Source organism: Chinchilla lanigera, unplaced genomic scaffold (assembly GCF_000276665.1).
Source record: "Chinchilla lanigera isolate Chin_1 unplaced genomic scaffold, ChiLan1.0 scaffold00173, whole genome shotgun sequence".
In the NCBI taxonomy this organism is placed as follows: domain Eukaryota; kingdom Metazoa; phylum Chordata; class Mammalia; order Rodentia; family Chinchillidae; genus Chinchilla; species Chinchilla lanigera.
This window is the reverse complement of record NW_004955574.1, coordinates 1,284,286-1,310,468: the sequence shown is the minus strand read 5'-3', so window position 1 is coordinate 1,310,468 and position 26,183 is coordinate 1,284,286. Positions and strand designations below refer to the sequence as shown.

Genomic DNA, 26,183 nt, shown 5'->3' with positions numbered 1-26,183 from the left:
CTGGCGGCCGGCTGACGGCGCCCTCCGGCCCGCAGGTGTGGGAGGCGCTGCTGACGCTCGTCTTCTTCCCGGTGTGCGTGGTGTTCGCCTGGATGGCCGACAAGCGGCTGCTCTTCTACAAGTACGTGTACAAGCGCTACCGCACCGACCCGCGCAGCGGCATCATCATCGGCGCCGAGGGCGACCCGCCCAAGAGCATCGAGCTGGACGGCACGTTCGTGGGCGCCGAGGCGCCGGGCGAGCTGGGCGCGCTGGGCCCGGGCCCCGCCGAGGCGCGCGAGCTGGACGCCAGCCGCCGCGAGGTCATCCAGATCCTCAAGGACCTCAAGCAGAAGCACCCGGACAAGGACCTGGAGCAGCTGGTGGGCATCGCCAACTACTACGCGCTGCTGCACCAGCAGAAGAGCCGCGCCTTCTACCGCATCCAGGCCACGCGGCTGATGACCGGCGCGGGCAACGTGCTGCGGAGGCACGCGGCGGACGCGTCGCGCAGGGCGGCGCCGCAAGAGGGCGCCGGCGAGGACGAGGACGACGGCGCCAGCCGCATCTTCTTCGAGCCCAGCCTGTACCACTGCCTGGAGAACTGCGGCTCCGTGCTGCTCTCCGTCGCCTGCCAGGGCGGCGAGGGCAACAGCACCTTCTACGTGGACTACCGCACCGAGGACGGCTCGGCCAAGGCGGGCTCCGACTACGAGTACAGGTGGGTGCCCCGCGCCGCCGTCCATCCGCGACATCCCACCCCCAGGACCGGGGATCCAACCCAGGCCTTCGCCCTGAGCTATGCCCCGAGCCATTTTTAGTATTTATTTTGAGCAGATTTGGCCAGGCTGGGCTCAAAGTTGCGATTCTCCTGCCTCAGCCTCCCAGACTGCTGGGGATACAGGCGTGTACCACTGCAACTCGGCAGTGAGACCCACGGCCTAGTGCATGCTAGGTAGCCCTGAGCCGCATCCCCAGCTCTTTTCGTTTTAGATTTTCATCTTGAGTTAGGGTCTCACCACAGCAGTAACTTGCCCGGACTGGGCTCGAGCTTGTGATCCTCCTGCCTCAGCATCCCAGGGTACCGGGATGTCAGGTATGTTTTGAAACAGGATCTCACTAAGCCGCCAGTTTGCCCAGGCTGGGTTCCTGCAGACATGTGCCACCACACCTGGCCCATCCACCCGTGGTTGAGCGCCTGCTGGGTGCCTGCTGCACCTCTGGGTGCCGCCCCGCGCGAGGGGAGCGTTCCCTGCGGGGAGCAATAGACGAGCCCTCCCTGTTGATTGCAGTCGGGGCCTTCGCGGTGGCCCTGGCCTGGGCCGTGTTACCCACGCCACCGCCGCAGCGCAGCGCGTGTGCCCGCCCTCTGAGGATCACGGCTCTGTCACTATCTGTCGCCCCGTCTCCTCCCGAGTCCCGGCGTAAATACCATTTTGGGGGCACCCCGTGAGCACCAACCCTACTCCACTCACGGTTCCTCCCCCAGTCCCAGCATCCGGGTTCTGTGCATGGCCCCCGCCCCCTCCAGGCCCGCGCTGTTCTACTTCCTGTACTGTGTGTTACCTGGGAGGACAGCTGCCCCTCCCCATACCATAGTATACTTATTGAGCACCTACTGTGTAGCCAATTTGAGACAGATAAGGCTCCCGACCTCACACCGAGCCTGTAGCAGTGCTCATTGTTCCTTGTGGAAACGGTGCTGTCTCCCTGTCCTGGCTTTCCTGTGTTTATCACCTGCTACATCGAGTCTGACCCCTGCCTTTGTTTTTTTGTTCTTTTGTTCGTTTGTTCGTTTTCCTGGTACTGGAGGTTGAACCCAGGGCCTTAGCACTGAACTACATCCTCAGCCCTTTTATACTTTGAGACAGAGTCTCACTAAGTCTCTAAATTGCCTAGGCTGGGCTCAAACTTGCGATCCTCCTGCCTCAGCGTCCTAGAGTGTTGGGAGTACAGGGAGGGCTTCATGCCATCTCTCCCATGGCCTTTGTCTGGGGTTTTGTTTTTAGTGTGTGGTTTTTTGAGACAGGGTCTCACTCTGTAGTCCAGGCTGGCCTTGAACTCACTCTGTAGTCCAGGCTGGCCTTGAACTCACAACGATCCTCCTGCCTCAGCCTCCCGAGTGCTGGAATTACTGGCATGTGCCACTACGCCCAGTTCATTGTAGTTCTTCTGTCCAGACCAGACTCTCTGACAATGTAGAGCTTTACAGTGTGTTTTATTAATTCCTGTTCAAGCCCCGTTTCCTGTTAGAGCAACATTTAGCAGGTGTCTCTGCACCAGAGATGAGTCTGACAGAGACAACGAACAGTGGCAAAGCACGTGACGTCCTTGTTCTCCCCTGGGAAGGACGGCCCCTGGGGCCCCAAACGTGCAGATAGTGACAAGAACCGTGAAGACAACTAAAGCAAGGCCCCAGCTGTGCAGAGGGGAGCCGGCCACGTCCCGCGGCCCTCAGCGGCCCTCAGAGCCCTGGTCCTACCATCGAGCCGCAGCCCCGGGCCCCTCCCTGTCCCTTCAGCCCTTCTCCGGCTGGACTCAGTTTCCCGTGTCACACACTGGCCACCTCAGCCAAGACCTCAAAGCCCGGGGCCACCTCTCTCCATTGCAGGGGTGTCTGAGGCTTCGGCCCTCTGGCTCGGTCAGTCCAGCAGCCTTCCGCCCTCGGAGGTGCCCTGCCATCACCCGAACCCGGCCCCACACCTGTCCCACCTCTCCCCGTGGAGGGAGCTGCATTCACTGTCTTGGTACTTGCGACTCTGCCATCCCATCTGCATTCAAGTCTTGGCATCACTTACCAAGGAGCAGAGGAAGCTGGACAGTTAAGGCTGCTAAGCGCAGTTGTTGAGGTTGTGCACTGCATGAGGGAACCACATCTGAGGTCCCAATCTGTGTAATGCTTCCTTAAAACTAGACTCAAGTTGTGCACTTTTAGCCCAAATCCCATGGAAGGGACACAGCACCCCATATGCAGTCAAATGCACCAGCCTCCATCCCCATGGAAGGGACCCTGTGACTTCCTGGGTGTGAACAAATTGCTGCACGTCTCTTTGCAGACATGTCTGACTCACGGAAACAGGTGCCTTGCAGGAGGGGAGCACTTCTCCCATTGATGCTAGGATAGCCCTGTGGGCCTCAGTCTCTCCAAATTAAACTCGATCTCTGAGGCCCCCAAACAGCATAGCTGCTCCCACGTTCTGAGCGTCGGAGCCCTGTGACACTCACACGCTGAGTACTGCAGCTGTGGGATTCTAAGATTGTAGTACGTTTTGGGATTGTAACCCTTGCCCAGCCAGGCCCCCACCCCGAGTGATCCCAGCTCGCCTCCGGTTTTGGAACAGGAACCCCGTGACTAGAGCCATCTGTGACCTGCTGCCGGCCCCCTAGAGCCATCGCTATCCCTACCCCACCCCAGCTTTTTATTTTGAAAGCCTCATAGCCACAGAAGAGCTGCAGGGGCAGGTGGCCCAACTCCCACAACCCTGATTAGAACCATGGGCTGTTCACACCCTGTTCTCTCTGTCTTTTGCTTGTTTGAGGGCACTGGGGACTGAACCCAGGGCCTTTGCACTCAGCTACATCCCCAGCCCTTTTTGTGTTCTAAATCAGGGTCTTGCTAAACTGCTCAAATTTATGATCCTCCTGCCTCAGCCTCCCAGAATGCTAGGATTACAGGCATGCACCACCATGCTGTGCTTTTCACATCTTAACATAAAATAGTATTGGCCAGGTGCAGTGGTGCATACCTATAATCCCAGCACTCTGGGAGGCTGAGGCAGGAAGATGGAGAGCTCGAGGCCAGCCTGGACTACCTAGCAAGACCCTGCTTCAAAAAGTAAATAAATAATATTAAGAATGTGGGGCTGGGGATTTAGCTCAGCGGCAAAAGTGCCTGCCTGGCAAGCGCAAGGTCATGAGTTCGGTTCCCGGTACCGGAGAAAAACCAAAACCAAAAAAAAAAAAAAGAATGTGACCGTCAATGAGGTGGGTCACAGGCCCTTCCCCCAGAAACACTTGAGTGTGTGTCCTGAGAATGACGAGTCCTACAGTGACACAGCAGTGACACACATAGGGACCGTCATCCCGTGTGTCCTCGCATCTGCGGCTTCCTACGGTGTCGCTCTTCCCTCTCCTCCCACGCTACCCAGAACCACACATTACATTTGGTTGTTACATATCCTTGGTCACCTTCTGTTGTGACCACCTCTCAACCTTCCTGTGACCCTTGTGTCCTGAGTTTTTGAAGATGGAGGCCGGTTGCCCTGGTGCGAGTCTGTCCGATGTCTTCTCACTCTGAAATCGTGCAGTCCTGGCAGGGACCCATGGAAGGGGCCCCTCCCCCAGGCACATAGCAGAAGGCAAGCGATGTCTGCTGGTCTGTGACTGGCGATACCAAGTTAACTGTTTGGTAAACTTGGTGCTCAATCTTTGGCAGAGGTGATACTAATTCACTGCATTCTGCTTCCCTTAAATTTAAATTTCCCCCGGGTGTGGTGGCGCACACCTGTAATCCCAGCACTCAAAAGGCTGAGGCAGGAGGACGGTTGCAAGTTCGAGGCCAGCCTAGGCTACAAAGTGAGCTCAAGGCCCACGTGAGCTGCATAGTGAGACCCTGTCTCAAAAAGAGAAAAAAAAAAAAAAAGTTTAAATTTCCTTGCTGGGCACGGTGACACCCATCTGCAGTCTCAGCACTCTAGGAGGCTGAGGCAGGCAAGTGGATGGCCAGTTTGAACCCAGCCTGGATAATTTAGAGACCTAATGAGAAGTGAGACCCTGCCTCAAAATTAAAAAATAAAAAGGGCTGGCAGTGTAACAATGCAAGGGCCCAGGTTCAAACTGTATCACTAGTATCACACACACCAAAATAGTTTAAATTTCTAACATCCTGGGTCTGTGTGTGTGTGTGTGTGTGTGTGTGTGTGTGTGTGTGTGTGTTTGTGTGGGGGTGGGTGGGAGTAGTATTAGAAGTCGAAGCCAGGTCCTTCCCGCTGAGCTACATCCCTAGCCCTTTTTTCTTTTATGAGACAGGTCCTCCCCAAATCACTAAATTGCCCCAGCTGGGCTCAAATTTGTGATCTCCCTGCCTCAGCCTCCTAAAGTACTGGGGTTCCGGGCAGGCATGCACCACCACACCAGTTGAGGCTTCAGATTCTAAGCTTCCAACATTAATAGGCGAGTGTCACTGGCTCACATTTGCTGCGGATCTCCCTGTATTAGCTCAGCCGTCACACAATGCCAGGAGGCTGGGGCGGGGTCAGGTGCCCCGACAGGCGCCGGGCTTCACGTGAAGACTAGACTGGGAGAGACGGGAAATGATGGTCTGCAGAGTCAGTGACATCTCCCAGGGCTGGCAATTCTGCAGCCCTGCCAGGGGTGCCTGCTCATTCCCTGTCCCCTCAGCATGTCACCCTGACTAATCCGATGCTACAGCCTCATTCGTGCCACTGGACGCCCTCTAGGTGCTGCAGACCCTAAGCTGGCATCCTCCCTCGTCTGCTCCAGTGCCTCCCATGGCTCCCACCTCCTCAGAGTAAAGCACTGAGGACTCTCACTGAGGCCCTGGGAGGTCTGTCGCTGTCTCCTGCCCCTCACTCCCTCTGCTGCAGGCACCTGCTGCACCCACTGTCCCATGAACACAGTGGGCCAGCTCCTGCCTCGGGAGCTCGGCACTGCTTCTCTCGGGACAGCTTCTGCGGGGATCTGCCTGCGGCTCCCTTCTCTCAAAGGCCTCCCCAACCTAGTGTCACTGCTGTGTCCCGGACGCTTACACCTGTGCCTGCAGGACAGCCGATGCTGTGTTTGTTGAGTGAGTGAAGGAACGAACTATAATTCAACCACTAAGTGAGTCACTGTCAGTCACTGTGACACAGCTTTCCCATGAGGCTAAGCGCCCCATGAGGACAGAGGCTGGTTACCACTGTGTCCCCAGCACCGCGCAGCTCGGGGCCCAGGAGCTGGGAGAGTGTTTGTTGAATGAATGAATGGTACTCACATAAAGAGTGCAGGCTTTCTCTGGGGGCACCTGGGAGCACAGAAAGGTTTTATCAGAGCGACATGGGCAGTTCCAAGATCCCCGCTACTCAAGGTGGCCTGAGTAGCAGATTGCGCACACACACATGCGTCCGCACCCGCATCCGCGTGAGTTACAAATGCACTCTGGAAACCCAGGTGTTTCCGAACCAGACTGCCTCGCAGAGCCGGTGTGCGCCTCGGGCCCCTGCCGAGCGCCCGCCGCCAGGACCGCCCCGTCCCCACCCTTGCGCCCGGCACCGGCCTGACGTCCTCTCCTCTCGCCCTCCCCAGCGAGGGCACGCTGGTGTTCAAGCCGGGCGAGACGCAGAAGGAGCTGCGCATCGGCATCATCGACGACGACATCTTTGAGGAGGACGAGCACTTCTTCGTGCGGCTGCTCAACCTGCGCGTGGGCGACGCGCAGGGCATGTTCGAGCCCGACGGCGGCGGGCGGCCCAAGGGGCGGTTGGTGGCGCCGCTGCTGGCCACCGTCACCATCCTGGACGACGACCACGCGGGCATCTTCTCCTTCCAGGACCGCCTGCTGCACGTGAGCGAGTGCATGGGCACCGTGGACGTGCGCGTCGTGCGCAGCTCGGGCGCGCGCGGCACCGTGCGCCTCCCCTACCGCACGGTGGACGGCACTGCGCGCGGCGGCGGCGTGCACTACGAGGACGCGTGCGGCGAGCTGGAGTTCGGCGACGACGAGACCATGTGAGCGGCCTGCGCACGCGTGGCGGGGCGGGGCCAGGGATCGGGGCGGGGCTGTGGCGAGGGGCGGAGATAAACTAGGCCTTACCTGAGAAACTGGAGCTTGCTGGGGAGGGGGTGGGGCTCTAGGAGTGGGCGGGACCAAGCAGGTCCTATGAGAGGTGGGGCTTGAAAGGAAAGGGGCGGGGCTGTGAGTGGGTGGGGCCTAAGTAATTTGACTCTTGACCGAGAGAAGGAGCTGGGTGGGGCCGTGCCCAAGGTGGAACTTTGCTAGGAGAGCGCGGTGGAGCCTTGGGGACTGGACGGGGTCTTGGTGATGGGGCAAACCTGAGATGTGAAGTTTGAGTGAGGGAGAGGGCAGGGCATGGGGGGACAGGGCGGGGCTTTGTAAATAGTGGGGCGGGGTTTTGTGGAGACGGGGCGTGCCTTGGGTGGGCGTGGGCAGGGTGGGCCAAGGCTGAGAAATGAAGTTTGACTGGGAGATGGGCGGGCGTGGGTGGGGCCGTGACCCTGAGTCAAAGAGGTGGGGCTAGGCTGAGAGACCGGGTCAGACAAGTGACCAGAAGACCTGGGTGGCCACGGGAGGAGGTGGACGAAAGGAGATGGGGTGGGGGTTGAGGAGAGTGGGGTGTAGCCCTGGTGAATATCTGGATGAGTTGGCGCGTGGCCCGAGGAGGGGGACCCGGGGCTCAGCAGGCGAGGTGGGGCGCCGCCCGCAGAAGCGGAGAGGGGAAGCCCGAAGGCGATGGATGAGGCCTGGTAGGGCCTTGGAAATAGACCTGGGCTGCCGAAACAGGAGGGCCAGGGTGGGCGAGAGCTGAAAACCTGGGTACCCCGGGAGATCGCGGGAAGGTGGTGGAGGCTTAGGGAAAAGATGGTGCAGAGCGTGGGGGCGCGGGGCTCCGGAGGGCTGGGGGTCGGGTGGGCAGACGCACGGATGCACGGGCGCGGACGACGCAGGTGAGCCGTTGGCACAGGGTCGCTGGCACAGGGCCGCTGGCACAGCCGCTCCCCCGGTGCCGCAGCCTGGAAGCCTCGCTCCCCCACCGCCTGCCCGGATGCCGGTGACGCCTCCCGCTTGCTCGCCCGCTGCCTGCCGCCCCCGCACGGCCGTCTGCTCCCTCCTCCCGCCGCCCACGCGCCTCCCACCGCGCCCCGAGCGCGCCCCTCCTTCCTCGGTGCCTCTCCCGCGCTCTCGCTTCTGGGTCCTGGGCAGTCTCTCTGCCGGTCTCTGGATCTTAATCTCCGGCTCCCTGTCCGCGGTGACTAACGCTCCCACTCCCGTTATAGCTCAGCCATGGACTCCGCTTACGCCTCCATCGCTGTCTCTGCCTTGGTTCCTGTTTTAGGGTTACTGAGAACTGGGGGGATCCCAGCCTCACCTCTCACAGCTTTCACCTAGAGGTGGGGGTAAGGGGAAGTTGTCTTTCTGCCGCTTCAGTCTTTCCTTCGTCCAACCCCCTTTCCTCCTGCCTGCAGCCTCGAGGCGCCGGGCTGGGACACCCTCCGCCCCGCCCCCGTCCCAGCTTCCAGCTGTGGCTTCGGAGACCGAGAACAGGAGGCTAATTAGCGTCTAGGGAAACACGTCCTTCCTGTGACAGGCCGGCAGGCGCTAATTACAAGCGCTGCGAAGCAGCCAAGTGGGAGCGGAGGCCCGGGCAGGACCAACACAGACAGGAGGAGTCAGACGGACCGACAGACAGGAGAGCCAGAGACAGGACGATGGGAGACAGCATGACAGACAAGCAGAGACCGAGCAGGAGACAGACACAGGACGGAAACTTAGACAAAGGGAGGAGGCCTGAGGGGAGGAGGCTGAGCGAGGGGCTGGCTGCTTCCTTCCTTAGACCCCGGGAAGTTCTTCCCTCGGCTAGCTCGAGTCTCTCCTGCTGTTCCCTGCCAGTTGTGTTTCTCCCCCTGGGTCCCCCAGGTGATGCGCCTGTCACCGCCTGTCAGTCACGCTGCCAGCGAGCGAGTGCACGACGGAGCCATGTGCGTCACCGTGTCAGCGTGTCACTGTGCCAGCAGCTGTCTGGGATGTCCGTGAGGACGGCCACCCCCCCCCCCCGCCCCGCGGCGGAGTTTCAGCACCGCGGACAGCGCCGGCCCGGGGGTTGGTGGGGCGGCCTGTGCGAGCCCGAGCCCGGGAGATCTTACACACCCTGGCAGCAGGAGGCCGAAGGGGCCTGGCGCCCCACGTGGCCGTCCTGTGTGTCCCGGCCTTCGCGGATGTCGCCGTGTCGCGTGCACGTTTGCGTGTCGAGATGCCGCCGTGAATGACATCCCTGCGTGACTGAGCTCATCGCGATGATTCCACTCTTCGGGCGCTCAGAGGCAGAGGCAGAGGGCAGAACAGATAAAAGGGGCAGGGAGGAGAGGAGAGACTGAGGCAGAGCAGGCCCGAGGCACAGTCAGAGCTGGTAAGGGGTGGAGGCTCGGGGAAGCTGAGACAGGCAGAGAGGGGCCGGAAGGTGGGAACAGAGTCGGAGACGCGGGCAGAGACACGGAAGGGAATAAGCAGACCCTGAGGCTCAGGGAAGGAGGGTGGGCACGGTGTCTCTGGGCGGCCTGTGGGCTGGCGATGTCGCCATGGCTATGGTGGGGGTGTCGTGCTAACAGGCATCTGGTCCGTGCAGTTTTGGTTTTTTGTTTTTTTTTTTTTGGCCTGTGCAGTTTTGCCACCGCATAGGGAATGGCTGAGGGTGTGATGGTGCGGGGCGTAGGCGGTGTGGCTGGCTGTGCTTCCTCTCCTGGTGACTGTGTGGGCTGGTGTTTGTGTTGCTGGGTGCTGGGGCCAGGTCTCGCGGGGCTGTGTGGCTTCTACAGCTAAAAGAGTTGCTAGCGGCAGAGCCATAGGTGCTCTGGGCTTGGGGCCTGCCCTCGCAGGGCTCTGTGCCCGATGGGACAGGTGATGCCCAGTTGTTCCCCAACATACCTGGTTGCCATGGGAGCACAGATGCTGAGAAAGGCCAGTAGCACCTGGCTAACCCTCCCAGTGTGGTCTGGACAGAGGGCAGGAAGGCGAGGATTTTCCATGCTGATGGATTTCAGTTGACAAAATATTTATGGAGGGTATATTAAGTGCCAGACACCGTTCAGGGTGTGGGACATAAAGCAAAGAATGTGAATGACCTTACAAAGATGTAAATGGAGCTTACATTTTATTTATTTATTTATTTATTTATTTTTTGGTACCTGGAATCGAACTCACAACTTGCGCTTGCCAGGCAGGTGCTTATGCCGCTGAGCTGTATCCCCGGCCCAGTGGAGCTTACATTTTAAAGTGAAGAAGTAAAGCCGGGCATGGTGGTGCACGCCTGTAATCCCAGCACTCGGGAGGCTGAGGCAGGAGGATCGTTGCAAGTTTGAGACCAGCCTGGGCTACAGAGTGAGCTCAAGGCCAGCCTGAACTGCATAGTGAGACCCTGTCTCAAAAAGACCAAGAAAAAGGACCAGGATGTAGCTCAGTGGCACAAGCACCTGCCTGGCAAGTGCAGGGTCCTGAGTTTGATTCCCAGTACCAAAAAAAAGACAAAAATAAATAAATAAAGTGAAGAAGTAAATGGCAAATAGTAAACAAAATAAATAAATATATTAGATGGTGTATTAGAAGGGGGGATTAAAAAAAAGGAAACCAAGCAATGTAAGAGAGCTAAGGATGCTGGGAAGGGGCAGTGGATTTCATCATTCGGAAGGGGCGGAAGCGGACCTCAGGAGAAGTGTGGAGAGAACGGGCTTGAGGAAGTGAGTCTGGGGAGGTGTGGTCTAGGCAGAGTGACAGCTATAGCCGGTGCAAAGGCCCTGCGGCACAAGCAGCCCTGTTGTGTTGAGAAGGGAGGGGAGCAGCTGGGCTGCATGGAGTCCTGTGTACCATCCTCAGATGTGGGCTTTTGTTCTGAGCAAGATGGAAGCTGTCCATGTATCTGGAGCAGTGCAGGGAGCCAGTCCAGCCTGGCTGCTGTGGGGACATAGGCCATGGGCGGTGAGGCCACAGCAAGTCCGGGGAGAGGTGAGAGCAGTGGCCCAGCTGGGAGGTGACAGTGGCCAGGATAGCTGGACTCAGGACTCCACGGATAGGGGCGGCCTGGGCCTGTGGCTTCCAAGAGCTCAGATTGGCTCCCTTTTGGAACCCTTCCTCCTCCTCGAGGTGTCTGGGTCTGGGACGGCAACAGATCCCTCATGGGGGCTGGGAGGGCAGAATGCAGCTGTGGGGGGGGCGGGGGCGGGCACTGCGCAGTGGGGCGGCCGGGGGCTGTCCGGGCTGGGGGGGGCTTTACACCGCCACTCGCCCCCCACCCAGGAAAACTCTCCAGGTGAAGATTGTGGATGATGAGGAGTACGAGAAGAAGGATAACTTCTTCATCGAGCTGGGCCAGCCCCAGTGGCTTAAGCGAGGGATTTCAGGTGAGGGGCGACGGGTAGGCTGTGGGAGAAAAGGGGTCCAGGGTTGGGGGCCCTGGGGCTGAGCGGCGGGCGCCTGAGCTGAGCCCGCTCCTGGGGAAGTGATCTCACTGTGTCCCTGTCTCTGTCTCTCCCCAGCTCTGCTCCTCAATCAAGGTGAGTGGGGTCACCGCCGGGCTCGCAGGGGAGGAGCCCCCGAGGGGTGCGGGGGGAGGCAGAGGCCAGGTGGGGTGTGAGGCAGGGTGGAGGGGAGCTGGAGGGAGACTTGGGGTGGGGCCGGGGCTCCGCTGGCCCTGGAGGGCATGAGGCCTTGGAGTTGGGGTCACCGTTAGAGGTGTGGAGGTCAAGAACGCACTTGTGGTCAAAGCTGGGGGAAGTGAACCCCACAGAATGAGATCTCGGTTTGTGGTGGGACCAGGGGAAATCAGGTTTGGGTTTGGTCAGGACCGGGGTAGGGCTGGGATTTGAGATCAGTGTTCCCGTGGGGTCAAGGTTAGAGTGGAGGTGGTTTCCTGGGCCTGTGGTGAGATCAGAGCAGAATCAGGGCCTGCTTTCTTTTTTTTTTTTTTTTTGTCTTTTAGACAGGGTCTCACTGTGCAGTTCATGCTGGTCTTGAGCTCACTTTGTAGCCCAGGCTGGTCTTGAGCTAGCAGTGATCCTCCTGCCTCAGCCTCCCGAGTGCTGGGATTACAGGTGTGCGGCACCACGCCGGGCTAGGGCCCAGTTTCTGTGAAAGGTGCAGCTGGAGTTTGGTGTCACAGATCTTGAGGGGGTGGGGTGAGAGATTAGGACGTCCTGCAGATAGCACCAGAGTCGCTTTGGAGCCAGATAAGAAGTAGAGTTTACAGTTAGGATCAGGGTTAAACTGTGTTCCGTAGGGTAAGTGATACAAGCTGCTGCAGCACATAGGCCTCGGGGCTTCATACAACACAAGTTATTTCTCGCTCAGAGTTTTCTGAGAGTCCCTGTTGGGGGGTGGCTTTCCTCGGCCATGTGGCTATTCCATGCGGCTGCATGGTGCCACGGAGCTCTGGCACTGTTGCTGGCCCCCTGCTTCCATCCGGCAAACAGGGCAAGGGAGTCTGGAGGAACACATGGGAGGTTTTTGAGGGCCAACTGTCCGTCCCTTCTGCCTGCACTCTGCTAGCTGTCACTCAGTCACGAAGCCAAGCCCAGCCGCAAAGACGGCTGGGAAATGTAGTTCAGCTGTTCGCCCAGGAGGGAAAGAAAGGAGGTTTGGGTGAACACACCGCAGTCTCTGCCATACAGTCAAGTTCTCTGTTATTGATGGTTCTCGGGTTGGGAATTGGGACTGAGGTTTGGGGTCGTGTGTGACTGCAGTGCGGTCTGGGGTTAGAGTTTGGGACTGGGCTTGGGGTTACCGAGGGGCTAGATTATGGTGCTTAGAATTGGGATGGGGACTTAGGGTTAGGATGGGGTTGAAGGCAAGGTTGGCGATGGAGTTATTCAGGGCCACAGGTAGAACCGGGCTTGGGGTTGGGCACCAGAGCTGGAGCTGGGTTTGAAGAGCCAAAGTGTTTGGGGAGCTACGTGATGTTAGGGTGAGGGTGTAGGTGGGCCTGAGTCCAAGGTCTGCACTCAAATTGGGTATCTCCCTCTTCTCCCGAGCACCTCAAACACACCCTAGAATCTTTTGAAAGCTTGGATGTAGAAACCTGGAGTCCTCCCTCAAGGGTGGTGATAATAATAAGAAAGTAACACTTATTGGATATTTATGTGTGCCAGGCCCTGTGCTAAGCACTTCACATGAATAAGATTATTTAACTCTCACACTATCTTATGAGGTAGGTGTTATTCTTGTGCCCATCTCACAGATGTAAAAACTGAGGCACAGAGAGGTCACACAGCCTCCACCATGTGAACCCTGGCCCCACCAACTGAACTTCAAGGGGCTTGAAGGAGAGGGTGGTCATATGGAGCTGGGAGGGATCACCGGGGAGGCCTCCCAGAGGACAAGCAGGGTTTTATTGAAGGGACAGTAGTAAGAGCACCCCAGGCCCGGTGGGTCGGCCTCCTGGGAGTCTAACCCCACCCCTCGTGCTGCAGGGGATGGGGACAGGAAGCTGACGGCCGAGGAGGAGGAGGCTCGCAGGATAGCAGAGATGGGCAAGCCGGTTCTTGGGGAGAACTGCCGGCTGGAGGTCATCATCGAGGAGTCCTATGACTTTAAGGTGACTCGCTGGTGCCTCAGCTTCCGGGAGTCTGGCCTGGGCATTTCCATGGGGAGGGGCCAGGAAGCGGGGAGCCCGGAAGACCTCAGGCGCAGCGCACCAAGGGGCCCTGGCCGTCATCCCGCGCCGGCGTCAGCACCACGGACAGCGCGTGCCTCCCGTCCTCTTGCGTGTGTGAGTGTGGCCGGCGCAGGAGCCCTGCCCTGCTCACACCCAACCCCGTGCCCCGACTAGAGCCGCCCGGGGTGCTCCTGGGCATTGACGCTCCTCCTCGTCCTCTCTCCCCCAGAACACGGTGGATAAACTCATCAAGAAAACGAACTTGGCCTTGGTGATTGGAACCCATTCCTGGAGGGAGCAGTTTTTAGAAGCAGTGACAGTCAGTGCAGGTAAGTGGACAGAGATGAGGAAGGAGAGAAGAGAGAAGGGTGAAAGACGGAGAGCTGGCGTGCTATGCGCCTGTAATCCCAGCACTGCGGGAGGCTGAGGCAGGAGGATCAAAAGTTTGAGCTGACCCTGGACAACTTGGTGATTAATCAAGACCCACTCTCAAAATAGAAAAGGGCTGAGGCAATAGCTCAGTGCAGAAGCCCTGGGTTCAATCAATAAGATACAGAGAAAAGGGGAGAAAAAAGCAGGCAGACAGAGGAACGGGGAAAGAAGGACAGAGTGACAAAGAGAAAGGACAGGGCAGGTGCCGGGAGAGACAGACACACAGAGGGGAGATTCACACACTCGGGAGGCTGAGGCAGGAGGATCGTTGTGAGTTCAAGACCAGCTTGGGCTACAAAGTGAGCTCAAGGCCAGCCTGAACTGCATAGTGAAACCTTGTCTCAAAAGACCAAAAAACAAAACAAAACAAAACAAAACAAAAAACCAGAGGGGAGAGACCAGCACACAGAGGTGTGTACAGAACAGCAGAGAAGGGACAGGGACAGAAGGAATATTCCTGCACACTGGCAAGGGACAGCGAGCCACCAGGGGCAGGGGGTGGAGGGGAGGTGGACATAGACACAGAAAGGTGGCCCAGACAGGGCCGAGGTGGGGAGGGCATTGGCTTTGGGTTGAGGGGTCCTGGCTTGGGTTTTCTCCAGGCATCAGGCAGGGGTGGGTGGGGTGAAAACGGGTGAAATGGCTCGGCCCCCCCAGACACAGCCCCGCTCCTCTGTTGCCACGGAGACCGTCACCAGGGCACCAGGCTCTTTCCCACCTGCCTGGTCCCCACCCTGCTCGGGGTGCAGATCTGCAGCGCCCCCGTGTGGTCAGAGGCACGATGACCCTTGCAACCGCCGCTTTGATCTTTGACACCAACACTGATCCCTTGTGATACAGATTGGGGAAACTGAGGCCTTGAGGGAGAGGAGGGATTGACTGAAACCCAACGAGGAGTCCAGAAAGGGACCAAGGCCGGAGCTCAGGGAATCTGACCTTCACACATCGGCTTTCCATCACGGAGGGCCCAGCTGGGGACGCGAACACGTGGGGTCCAAAGAAACTAGGCCTCGGGGTGGGGGAGGCGCGGGTGCAGCTGGAGGCAGCAGAGCTCCTGGGCCTTCCAGAGCCGGGAGGCGTCGCCCCTGGAAGTCACGGCATATTTCTGAGTGATCCGGTGGGCCCAGCTCTGTCGCGGGACATTGCTGGGGACACAGAAGTGACCGAGACTGCCCTGGCCCTGTCCTGTGGCAGAGACAGGTATGTTACAAGACAGTGACAGACCGTGGGCGGCAGGGCTGGGCTGGAGGACCCCAAGGCGAGCCCAGATGGGGTGCCTGGCGCAGCCTGGAGGCCAGAGGGGCTTCCGGAGGAGGAGAAGGTGCCCGTGTGTCTTCAGATGAGGCCAGCTGTCAATCTCCAGGAAGGACAACGCGGGGGGCGGGGAGCACATCTGGAAGTGCGAGGTACAGGCCTTTCGGGGAGGGCTGAGGAGAGAGGTGCAGTACCAGGCCAAGGTCAGTTCAGGCTGAGGGTCGTTGGGAGCCAGTGCAGGGAAAAGCCTGTGAGGTAGTGACAAGTCCCCAGGGAGCACGGCCTCTGCCCTGACCCTGGCCTGTGCACTGTGGATTCCGATCCATTAGGGACAAGTTCAGCAGCAAACAACCAAAAAGTGCAAGTGGCCCAAGCACACTGATGTTTCTTTTTCTCATGGAAAAATCTGTAGTTGTGAGCTGGTGTAGTAACCCAGTGATGGCGTTAAATGCTCCCGCAGCTCTTTGTTTTGCCTTCCTACTCTCAGCTTTTGCCCTCGTGGTTGCAAAATGGCTGCCACAGCTCCAGGTGTCAAGCCCACATTCCAAGCATAAAGAAGGGGCAGTGCCTGCTGAGCTGAAGTCCCTAACTTTAGTTTCTAACTTCATTTTACTTGGTGTGGTAGGAGCCACCTGATTGTGTGAGATGCAGCATGCGGAATCCGCAGAGCCCTTGGTTAAGCATTTACAAATTCAGACACTTATTCCAAATGGCTAGGAGACACATGGGGAGGCAATACATGAACTGAGTTCCTGAATCCATTAGCCTCTCCCTGCCTCCACGCCACAGCTGTCCTCTGCTCGCTGCTTGAGTTGCTCGCGTGACTGGTCAGGGCCAGGGATGCTTCTTATCAGCGTCCATCCACATGTGACGCTGGGCTATCTGACACTGCTGCATTCCATGTGCCACCCTGTGTTTCTCAGCTTAGGTGAGGTTGCCAGGGCATTCCCCCCGCCCCCCCGGCTTTTCTTTTCTTTTTGTCTTTTTGAGACAGGGTCTCACTATGTAGCTCCAGCTGGACTTGACCTCACTTTGTAGCCCAGGTTGGCCTCGAAATCACAGCGATCCTCCTGCCTCAGCCTCCTGAGTGCTGGGATTACAGGCGTGTGCCACCACACCCGGCTAAGTTGAACTGTGTGATTTTTTTTTTTTTTTTTTTTTTTTTTTTGGTATGGGGATCGAACTCAGAACCTACCAGGGCATTTCATTTGTGTTTTCCCATCACACAACTTGCTGCAGGGCAAATGCAGCCCAAATCGAGCCACAACAGGGCATACTGTCCTATACAAAACTCAGAAGACACAGCCCTGCACAGTGCCACAGCAGGAAAGCCACAGCCTCCACCACCGTCTGTTTAGGTCTCAGTGCCAGCCTGGGTGAGATGGCTAGTGTTGCAAGGCATTCTGGGAAGGCGTATATTTAGCACTGCAAGCTGCAAAGAACTCTGGGAAAATGAATATATTTATCTGAGGACATGGCTATTGCTAGCCTCAAGGGACTGTGGGTAAGTGACTAATTTTTAGCTGGGTTTATATTTCTTCCTTGTACAGGAGATCCTGGGAAAGTGAATACATTTAGCTAAGTATGTGGCCACAGTCAGCTGCAATGAATCTGAGGAGCGACTGTTTATACCTGTGGACATGGCTTTGGGTAGTGGTAAAGGCTTCTAGGAAGAGGAATAGTTTCAGTTAGGATGCTATACGGCCATCCCTAGCAGCCAGAGATCTTGCGAAGCTGGGTATTTTTAGCAGGCTACCTATGGCCTCCTTCAGATTCAAGAGGTTCTGGGAAAGTATTGTTACCTGGCCTATATACTCTACTAGCTGCAAGGGATTCTGGGAAAGTAACTCTTCGTAGCTGCTGGCACGGCCACACCTAGCGGCAGAGGATTTTGGGAAAACAAAGTTTTGTGGGACTCACTATCTGGAAATGAAATAAAACGGGGCCTGTGTAGGTGAGGAAGGAAGCACGGGTTTGTGCCCCAGCTGGGTCGTGTGCCCACAGGGGATGAGGAGGAGGAAGAGGACGGGTCCCGGGAGGAGCGGCTGCCGTCCTGCTTTGACTACGTGATGCACTTCCTGACGGTGTTCTGGAAGGTGCTGTTCGCCTGCGTGCCGCCCACCGAGTACTGCCACGGCTGGGCCTGCTTCGGCGTCTGCATCCTGGTCATCGGCCTGCTCACCGCCCTCATCGGGGACCTCGCCTCCCACTTCGGATGCACCGTGGGCCTCAAGGACTCTGTCAATGCAGTTGTCTTCGTGGCCCTGGGCACCTCCATACCCGGTAACTCCCTGAAGACCGCTTCTTGGGTCAGGGTCTCGGGAGGGGCCACATAAGGGAAGAATGTCTGAGAAACATGTCAGGGTGCGGAAAAGAAGCTAGGAAGGGGTCTTGTGGGTGCAATATGTGAAATGAATCCTGCCCCAAACCAAGTGGATGGAATGTCCCTTAGCACTAAAGTGGTGGGAGCAGTACAAGCCAGACGTGGAGCAGGCCGTGATATACTCTACTTGCTATCTACACACCTGTAATCTCAGCTCATGGGACGCTGAGGCGGGAGGATGGCAAAGTTCCACTTCTGCCTGGGCAACTTAGTGAGACCCTGTCTCAAAACCAAAAATGGCAGGGGATACAGCTCCGTGTGAAGGCCCTGGGTTCAGTCTCTAGTACTACAAGGCAAAAAAGCAAAACTCACAGAATGTTGGCAGGGAGCCAGCTGAACACAGTCCAGTCACACAGAAAGAGGTGGGCGTCCGGAGACACCGGGTAGAGGGGTGGATGAAGCGGGGCAGCTCCCCAAGAAAAAGACTGTGACTCATGGAGCCGTGCTAGTCTGCTTAAAAGAGGCACTAGCTGGGCACAGAGGAGCACCTGTAATCCCAGCACTCAGGAGGCTGAGGCAGGAGGATCACTGAGTTCGAGGCCAGCCTGGGCTACATAGTGAGTTCAAGGCCAGCCTGAACTACGCAGCAAGACCCTATCTCAAAAATTAAAAACACAGCAGTGGCGCGCGCTCCAGGCAGACCTGCCCCACACAGAGCGGGTGCTGGTCGTGCGGAGTCCTGAGCGCATTCCGTGTCCCCACAGACACGTTCGCCAGCAAGGTGGCGGCGCTGCAGGACCAGTGCGCGGACGCGTCCATCGGCAACGTGACGGGCTCCAACGCGGTGAATGTGTTCCTGGGCCTGGGGGTGGCCTGGTCGGTGGCCGCCGTGTACTGGGCGGTGCAGGGCCGGCCCTTCGAGGTGCGCACCGGCACGCTGGCCTTCTCGGTCACGCTCTTCACCGTCTTCGCCTTCGTGGGCATCGCAGTGCTGCTGTACCGGCGCCGGCCGCACATCGGCGGCGAGCTGGGCGGCCCGCGCGGGCCCAAGCTCGCCACCACCGCGCTCTTCCTGGGCCTCTGGTTCCTCTACATCCTCTTCGCCAGCCTCGAGGCGTACTGCCACATCCGCGGCTTCTAGGCCCGCGCGGACTCAGCCTCGCCCGGACGCAGCTCCGGGTCGGCCTTCTCCTGCCGAGATCCCGCCCGCCCCGCCCGGGGAGCCGCTTCCCGGGCACTCAGGCCCGCGCCGGCCTCGGCCCTGGGGAAAGGCCCACCCCCAGACCCCGCCCCGTTCGCCGGACACTCCCCGAGGTCTCCCCTCCCCTGGCGACACCGAGGGCCTCTCCCCGGCCCCGGGCGCACGGACCTCAGCCCTGCCCCACCCTCAGGGAGCCCCGCCCAGGCCCGGGGAGGACCAGCGGGGGTGCGCGGGGACGCACAGCTCCCCCGCTGCTTGCACTTCAGACGCGGGAACCGAGGCTCGCTGGAGGAGGCACGTCTGGGACCCGCAACTTCTCACATTCCAGCGCCCCTGTTGCCCTCCACTACCTCTGCGAGCCCCGCGCCTGGAGGGAGGTTCTGCGTGCGTGTACATAGTGTGTGCGGGGAGGGGACGCGGGTGGGTGCATGTCGTGGGAAGGGGTGACGGACTTTGCTTTCGAGAGGGCAGCAGACCCCCTCAGCCTTGCGGACCGGCTGTGGGGAGACACCCGGGAGTCTCCCCGGACAGCCTCGGAGGCTCATTTCGCCCTCAGTGCCAGCCAATCCGGGCAGGACCCTCGAGGAGGAGCCCGAGGGTCCCCGAGGACCGACGCTACAAGCCAGCAAATGCTGCCACATCTCTGCCTGTTGGGGGGCGCGGGCGGGGGGCGGGCCGGGGCGGGGTGAGCGTTTTTAACTTTGAGGGCCGCCGTCTGCCGGTAGGCCGTCTGCATTTTCTTACTGTCGATGTTTCCTGCCTAAAGGACACCGCCTGGGGAGCGGGGGGTGCTGTCCACTCCTTGCAACCCCGGGAGGACCCTGCCACCCCCGTAACCTCCTGCTTCCCACAGGTTTTTTGCATTCTACCGTCCCTTTGTGCATCCGCCCCGACGCCCGGCCTCGTTACCACGCCCCTTCTCTCAGCCTCCGCCACTGTCTCTTCTCTGTGATTTCTGTACAAGTTGCCATAAAACTTTGAAATTCTGCCTGGAAAAGTCTTCCCGTGGGAAGTGGGGGCTCGGGAAGAGGGGGCTGGTGAAGTCGGTCTAACTCGGGTGTGGGCAACTGTGGAATAAACCCGGTTATCTGCGTTTGGAGAGTCCCCCGCACGGCACGCCCACAGAGTCCGGGGCGCCCGGTGGCCACGCCCCTCCATTCCCGGGGCTGCCCTCAGCCACGCCCCCATTGATCCGCGCTAATTGTTCCTCTTCTGGGGCACCCTGGGAATGAAACAGAGGAACCTGAGAGGGCTAGGGTCGGCGGAGCTTCCTACGTACAGCAGCGCTGTTAGGATCCTGAAACACTTAGACGCACGCTTAGGCGTGGCGGGCAGCGCTCGTGCCGGGTCAAGGGCTCTGCCCTGCGGTGGTGCAGGCGCTCGAGCTCACGGTTTTTGCAGAATCCCTCAAGCGCCTAACAGAAGCCCGAGGAGTGGGGTTTAGGAGTGAGAGCGCATAAGAGGCTCGATTATAAGAGACCTTACCAGCCACGCTAAGGAGCTTGGCATTTAAGAAGTAAGGGCGCGAGTCTGAATGGGAGGATTGGAGGGGGTTAAAGTTGATCTTATCTGGTTGATATTACCAGCCTTTGCCTACCTGCGGTCTTCCGAGGTCTGAGAGCAGCGGAGAGGCTGGGGCAGGCACCCAGACAGCAGAAAGGGGTGGATTAGCTGGGGGAGAACAAGGTGAGAAGAGGGGTGGAGATCTGGCCGGCTGAGAGAGCCAGGAAAAGCATCCGGCAGGGCGGTGGTGTCTTCAAAAGAAAGAGGCGGAGCCAGGTGCAGCGGCGCAAGCCTGTAATTCCAGCAGTCTGGGAGGCTGAGGCAGGAGAATCCCAAATTCAAGCCCAGACTGGGCAATTTAGAAACTTAGTGAGACTTTTAAAAAATAAAAAAGCTGGGGATGTAGCTCAGACCGAAGGCCTTGGGTCCGATAATCCCCAGTAGCACCAAAAAAAGGGCGGGGGCTGTGAGGGAGATAAAGGAGTAGTCCAGAAGCAGCCTGTGCAAGGCCCATTAAGGAGGGAGCAGGCGTGGGGACGAGGGGGAGACGCAGTGCCTAGGAAGAGCAGCAGGGGGCGCAGGAGTCACGGGTCGCGGGGTGAGCGGAGAGACAGACTGCCCGGGGAGCGTGGGACACGGAAGCGCCTCGAGGCGACCAACGTGCAGGCGGTGTGGACAGCAGGAGAGTTAAAGCCGGAGGAGGAAGCGGGAGACAGGAACGGAGAAATCGAGAGAAGAGGGTGTGCAGGACCCGGCCCGGGCAGGAGCGGTGGACCTGGGGGAGCCGCCTGGTGGAGCGGGTGGGGCAGAATCAGGCTGACCCGGGTGAGCGGGAAGCGGGTGGGGAAACCGAGTCAGCGGGCCCTGTGGAAGAGGCGATGTGGACGAGAGCGCGGGACGGGCTTTGTCCCCAGGGTGGGGAGGGCGGTCGTGCAGGAGGCCCTGAGCACAAGGGTGAAACCAGCAGCGGAGATAACATAGGTCACCAAACGGTGACCACAGAGCTGGCGGGGACCCCGCCGCTCCAGCGCTCAGTCCGCTGCCAGCCCTGCGTCGCCGGCTCCCAGGGCCGGAAGGGCTCCGAGAGGTGACGCAACTGCCCCGGGCCCCACAGCGGGAAGGGCGCGGATGGGAGGGAGCAAGGCCACCGTACACAAGGGACGAGGCACGCCTGCATCTGAACAGGTGCAGACCGGAGGGTGGGCGCGGAGCAGCTGCGGGCTTCAGAGGGGCCGTGCAGACTTGACGGCGGCCACCAGGTCCCCAGGCCCAGCCCAGCCGGAGTGCTGCGCGCCAGCCAGGGCTCAGCTCGGGGCTGACGTGACCGCGGAGGAAGCTGCACCGCAGCGGCCGTGTTTAAAGATACTGGGAGGGGCTGGGGATTTAGCTCAGCGGCACAGCGCCTGCCTGGCAAGCGTGAGGTCGTAAGTTCGATTCCTGGTACCGGAAAACAAACAAACAAACAAACAAACAAAAAGATACTGGGAAAACACCCGTGGAACCCGAGGTGGCAACTCACCGCGTTTGGATTACCTCGCCAGCCGCGACGTGAAATCGCTGGAAAAGCTGTGTGCTGACTTGGTCAGAGGTGCACAGGAAAAGAATCTCAAAGTGAAAGGCCCCGTTCCATGCCTGCTAAGACCCTGAGACTCACTACAAGAGAAACGCCCTGTAGGGAAGGGTCTAAGAAGCGGCATCCTTTCCAGATGAGAATCCACAAGCGACTCATTGATTTGCACAGTGCTTCTGAGGTTGTTAAACGGATTACTCCCTTCGGTAAGGAGCCAGGAGTAGCGGCTGAAGTCACTATGGCAGATGCCTAAGGCAGCTGTTTTATTTTTGTTTGTTTGTTTTGTTTTTCTTCTGGTACCTGGAATCGAACTCACGACCTTGCGCTTGCCAGGCAGGCGCTGTGCCGCTTCGCTAAATCCCCAGCCCGGCAGCTGTCTTAATAAATTGATAATCGTTAAAAAATAAAAATAAAAAATACAAATACTCCTACAGCGTGACTGAGCCTGGTTTTGAGCAAACACCTGAGCCTTGTGGCCTGGCCTAGTGTCCAGCCATCGCGGGAGGGCAGCTGGTCCCTGCCTGGCCACCGTGTTCCGCTGAGCTCGGGAGAAGCCAGCGTGAGGCAGGCGATCCCGGGACACAGGGACGGATGCCGGGGGAAAGGCGACAGGGTCTCCATCCTGCCGTGCCCTTGGGGACCTGAGGAGCTCAGAGGCCAAGTAAGGCCGGGTCCACTGACTCCTGTCCAGTGGTGGCGGGGCTCCTGCCAGGGGTGCTCGGGAGGGCAGTGGCAGATGCTGCCAGGGGCGCTTTCTGCCTCCAGCTTCTGGAGGGAAGATGTGTGGCACTGGTCACTTCTTTCCACCTCATCCATAGCCCACCCTTGTCCCCCCAGGGATCGAAGGAGACTCAGGGAGGACTTTTTCTTTCTTTCTGGTACTGAGGATTCAACCCAGGGCCTTTGCACTGAGCTACACCTCCAGCCCTTTTTGTTTTTAGACTTAGAATTGCTAAACCACAAAGTTGCCCAGGTGGGGCTTCAACTTGGATCCTCCTGCCTCAGCCTCCCAGAGTGCTGGGATTACAAACATTTGCCACTATTCACAACTCTAGGAAAGACTTTTGAGCCCATGAAGCTGGTGGAGAGAAGACAAACTTCAGGTCCTCGGCGCCTTCCCAGGCCACGTGAACGCCCTCCCCTGTCTGATCCCCCCTGTGTGCACACCTGTCCTCTCCCTGTGCGACCCTTGCCGTGGGTGCAGGGGCCACGGCAGGGATGATGGGTCGAGAGGGGCAGCTGTGGCCAGCAGGGGATGGAGGGAGGTGGAGCTGGGCCATGGAATAAAACCGGAAGCCCACAGCAGAGACAGGGACAGAGGACAGAGATGTCCCAGCTGTCGAGAGAGAAGCCAGATCCTCAGGGAGGTGGTGGCGAGTCGAGATGGGGCAGCCACGGAGCGCCTGGGAGGGGTCAGGAAGAGAGGGGGACGAGGGGGGCAGCGACAGGGAGAGACGTGGGAGAGGAAGGGGCAAGTGGAGGAGACCCGGACGGAAAGGACCGGGCGGGGGCAGCCGCGGAGCCAGGGAGAGGGTGGCGGGGACAGCGCCGCCCGGCCTGGTGCTCCCGCGGCCTCTGCCGGCCGTGGCGAATGGTATGATTGCCGGGCAGGCAGAGGGGAGGGGGCGGCGGTGATAAATGAGCCGCGAGTCCGGGCGGCTGTGATGGATGGCCCGGCAGCGGCCAGGGGCGGGAGGGAGGGGACCCGAGATGAATGCGTCCTTCTCCCGGAGCAGGCCAGGCAGGGGCGGGGCGGGCACAGGCCGCGTCTCCACTGAAGGCCTGGCGGCGGGGTGCAGGGACACTCGGGGCGTCGGGGCAGAGGCGCGGTGAGACGGAAAGCACGGAAAACAAAGAGGCCGAGATGAGAAAGGAGGAGGAGACCTCGGCCCAGCCATCGAGAGAGGCCGGGGAGGGGCCCGCCCCACGGCCTGAGCTCAGACCCAGCCTCAGCGCACAGAGGCGCCAGGGTGAGGGACCCAGAGCCGTGGACAAAGGGGAAACCGAGGCAGAGAGTGGCAGGAGGAAGGGAGGAGAGGAGGGGCCCTGAGCAGCGTCCGTCCCCACGGCCTTAGAGAGCCGGTCCTGGGGCTCTGGGGACCGGGACAGCGGCTCCTGGGGGGCGCCTAAGCTCAGGGGGAGGCGAGTGGGACAGGAGGGTGCTGCCCAGGCGGGCGCCCTGGGGCCTTCCCGTCGTGCTGCAGCCGGGGCGGCAGAGGGCGGCCCCTCTCCTGGCCCGCGTGCACCCCCAGCCGCGCGGAGGGCAGCACAGGCCCGAAGCCGCTTCCAGAGCCCGCAGGGAGACCCCGGGCGCACCGCTCCCGGCCGGGCCCGTGCCACCTGCGTCCCCTGGAGACAAAGGTCTGAGAACTGAGCGAGGGAGCCGGCTCAGGAGGAGCAGACCAGCAGGGCCTGCGCGCGTGTGTGCGTCTGTGTGTGTGTGTGTGCGCACGTGCGTGTGTGTGCGTGTGCGTGTGTGCGCGCGCGCGCGTGACAGACAGTCGCAACGCCGCCTCCCGCTCCCTCCAGGTCGCCCCCAGCCTCTTTCCCCTCCCCAGCGACGCACCCCTGTCACTCATCGCAGAGATTTATGCCCGGCCCCGCCCTGCTCCTAGCGGGGGCTGCAGGGTGCTCTGAGCTCTGAGCCGGGCAGAGCAGCCCCTCCACCCACCCCCAGCCCGCCGTCCACTCCCCCACCGGGCCTGGAACCGTCCCACGAGGCCACCGTGCTCAGAGTCAGCCCGGCAGAGACAAGGGGCCTCCGCACCCCCACCCCACAGAGATACCCTGGGTCCCGCCCTGAATCTCAGCTGAGGGGGCGGGGGAGGGCAGGCAGAAGAGCTTTACATCTTTAATTAAAAAGTGACTTCAATTAATTTTCTGCTCTGAAACTCCCATCTGGGAGGTCGTGCACCTCAGGGATCAGCCCCCCTCAGCCCCCGCAGACCTTTCCTTACAGGGCCAGCACCTCCTGCAGGACAGTGGGGGGGCCCGCAGCCTGGGCCAGGCCCCCAGCCCCCAGCCCGCCCTGCATTCTCTGCCCTGCAGCTCGGAGACAGGGCTAAGGAGGCCGGCAACTCCCAGGGGCCCAGGGGCCAGCCGCAGTTCGCTTTCCTCCCGAGGGCTGGAGAGACAGCGGGGAGAAGAGACCGTGAAGGAGCAGCGGGGACAGACACCGCAGAGGGAGCCTGAGAGCCTGTGGGAGGGGAGCCCAGGGGCCTGAAGAGGACTAGGCCGGCGTCCCTTCCTGTCCCCCCCCCAACCTTCACTGGGCCGCCCCGGAAGTGCTGTGGCTACCACACCCAGCCCCGCTGTCCCTCCTGCCGCTTCTGGGCCTGGGCAGGAAGGTGAGGGGCGACCCCTGCCCTCTCAGCCCCCTCTGTGAACTCCTTCCCTCTCTGTGTCCCTGTCCCCTCGGCCTGGGTCTGTGCCTCCTCTCCAGGCCACTCACAGGCCACAGGCCATTGTGGCTGAGGGCTGCCCTGTCCAGCCCCCAACCATTTCTACTCTGCACGATTTCAGAGCGCTGGCCGCTCCCGGGCCGCAGCTTACACTGACAAGTCTGCTCGCTGGCTTTCTCTCCCCTCCTCCTGCCTGCGTACACCCTGAGCACCACGCGGCCGGAAGTGAGTCTTCTGCTCCCCGAAATGTCTCCAGAACACCACCAGCACCTAGTAGGTGCTCAGGAAATTGCCCTGCACAAATCCTTGCCTTTATCTCACTGGGATGCCCGCTTCAAAGCTGTCTTGGGGTCAGATAAGCGCTGCGGGAGCCTGCCCCATATGCACCCAACCACATGTACTATTTCCCCTCAAGGGCCGGGGATATAGCTCAGTGGCGCAAGAGCCTGCCTGGCAAGGGAGAGGTGGTGAGTTTGATTCCCAGTACCAAAAAAAAAAAAAAAAAAAAAAAAGATTTCCCCTCGAGTCTGGAGACCCCATGACTTCCCTGCAGCACCTGCCTGAACTTCGAGCTAAGGACCCTCTATTTTTTTTTTTTCTTTATTTATTTTTGAGCCAGGGTCTCACTATGCAGTTCGGACTGGGCTTGAGCTCACGTTGTAGCCCAGGCTGGTCTCGAACTTTCAACGATCCTCCTGCCTCAGCCTCCCTAGTGCTGGGATCACAGGTGTGCGCCACCAGTACCGGATAAGGACCCTCTAAAGGCAGGGGTCAGGGGTCAGGCCGGCAGAGGGACAGGGGGATGCACACACGCACGCATGTGCGCACACCGTCCTTATCTCCCAGGGGAGGGAGGGAAGGGGGCCAGGGCAAGCACAGAAACTAAAATATAGGAGTTCGGGTTCTTGCCTTCTGCTCTCTCTCAGCCTGTCTCACAGAGAGGGAAACCATGGAGACTGGGTGAGAGACAGGAAAGGCGGCAGGAGGGAGGGCGAAGCCAGGCGGAGACCGAGGGCCAAGGAGAGGACAGGGCTAGTTGTCTGGGAGCCTCGAATACAAAGGCCATGGGGTGGGCGGCTGTGGGCCAGAGGCGCTGGGGCAGGAGGGGGGACGCGCGAGGGCAGCGAGGGGAGGCGGCAGGAGG

The 26,183-nt window shown here is 59.8% G+C and overlaps 1 protein-coding gene and 1 pseudogene across 1 annotated transcript in view; both read left to right on the top strand.

Moving 5' to 3' along the window:
• Positions 1–19,562, top strand: part of Slc8a2 (solute carrier family 8 (sodium/calcium exchanger), member 2) — a gene marked incomplete at its 5' end in the record, with an annotated part of 24,493 nt that extends 4,931 nt beyond the window's left edge. Inside the window, 8 exon segments of the mRNA XM_005413871.2 lie at positions 36–700; positions 6,283–6,705; positions 11,003–11,106; positions 11,242–11,259; positions 13,171–13,295; positions 13,585–13,684; positions 17,046–17,324; positions 18,129–19,562. Coding sequence (XP_005413928.1) covers positions 36–700; positions 6,283–6,705; positions 11,003–11,106; positions 11,242–11,259; positions 13,171–13,295; positions 13,585–13,684; positions 17,046–17,324; positions 18,129–18,505 — 2,091 coding nt within the window. The 3' untranslated portion in view covers positions 18,506–19,562.
• Positions 19,563–21,196: 1,634 nt separating this feature from the next.
• On the top strand, positions 21,197–21,891 carry LOC102017926 (annotated as a pseudogene).
• Positions 21,892–26,183: the final 4,292 nt, after the last annotated feature.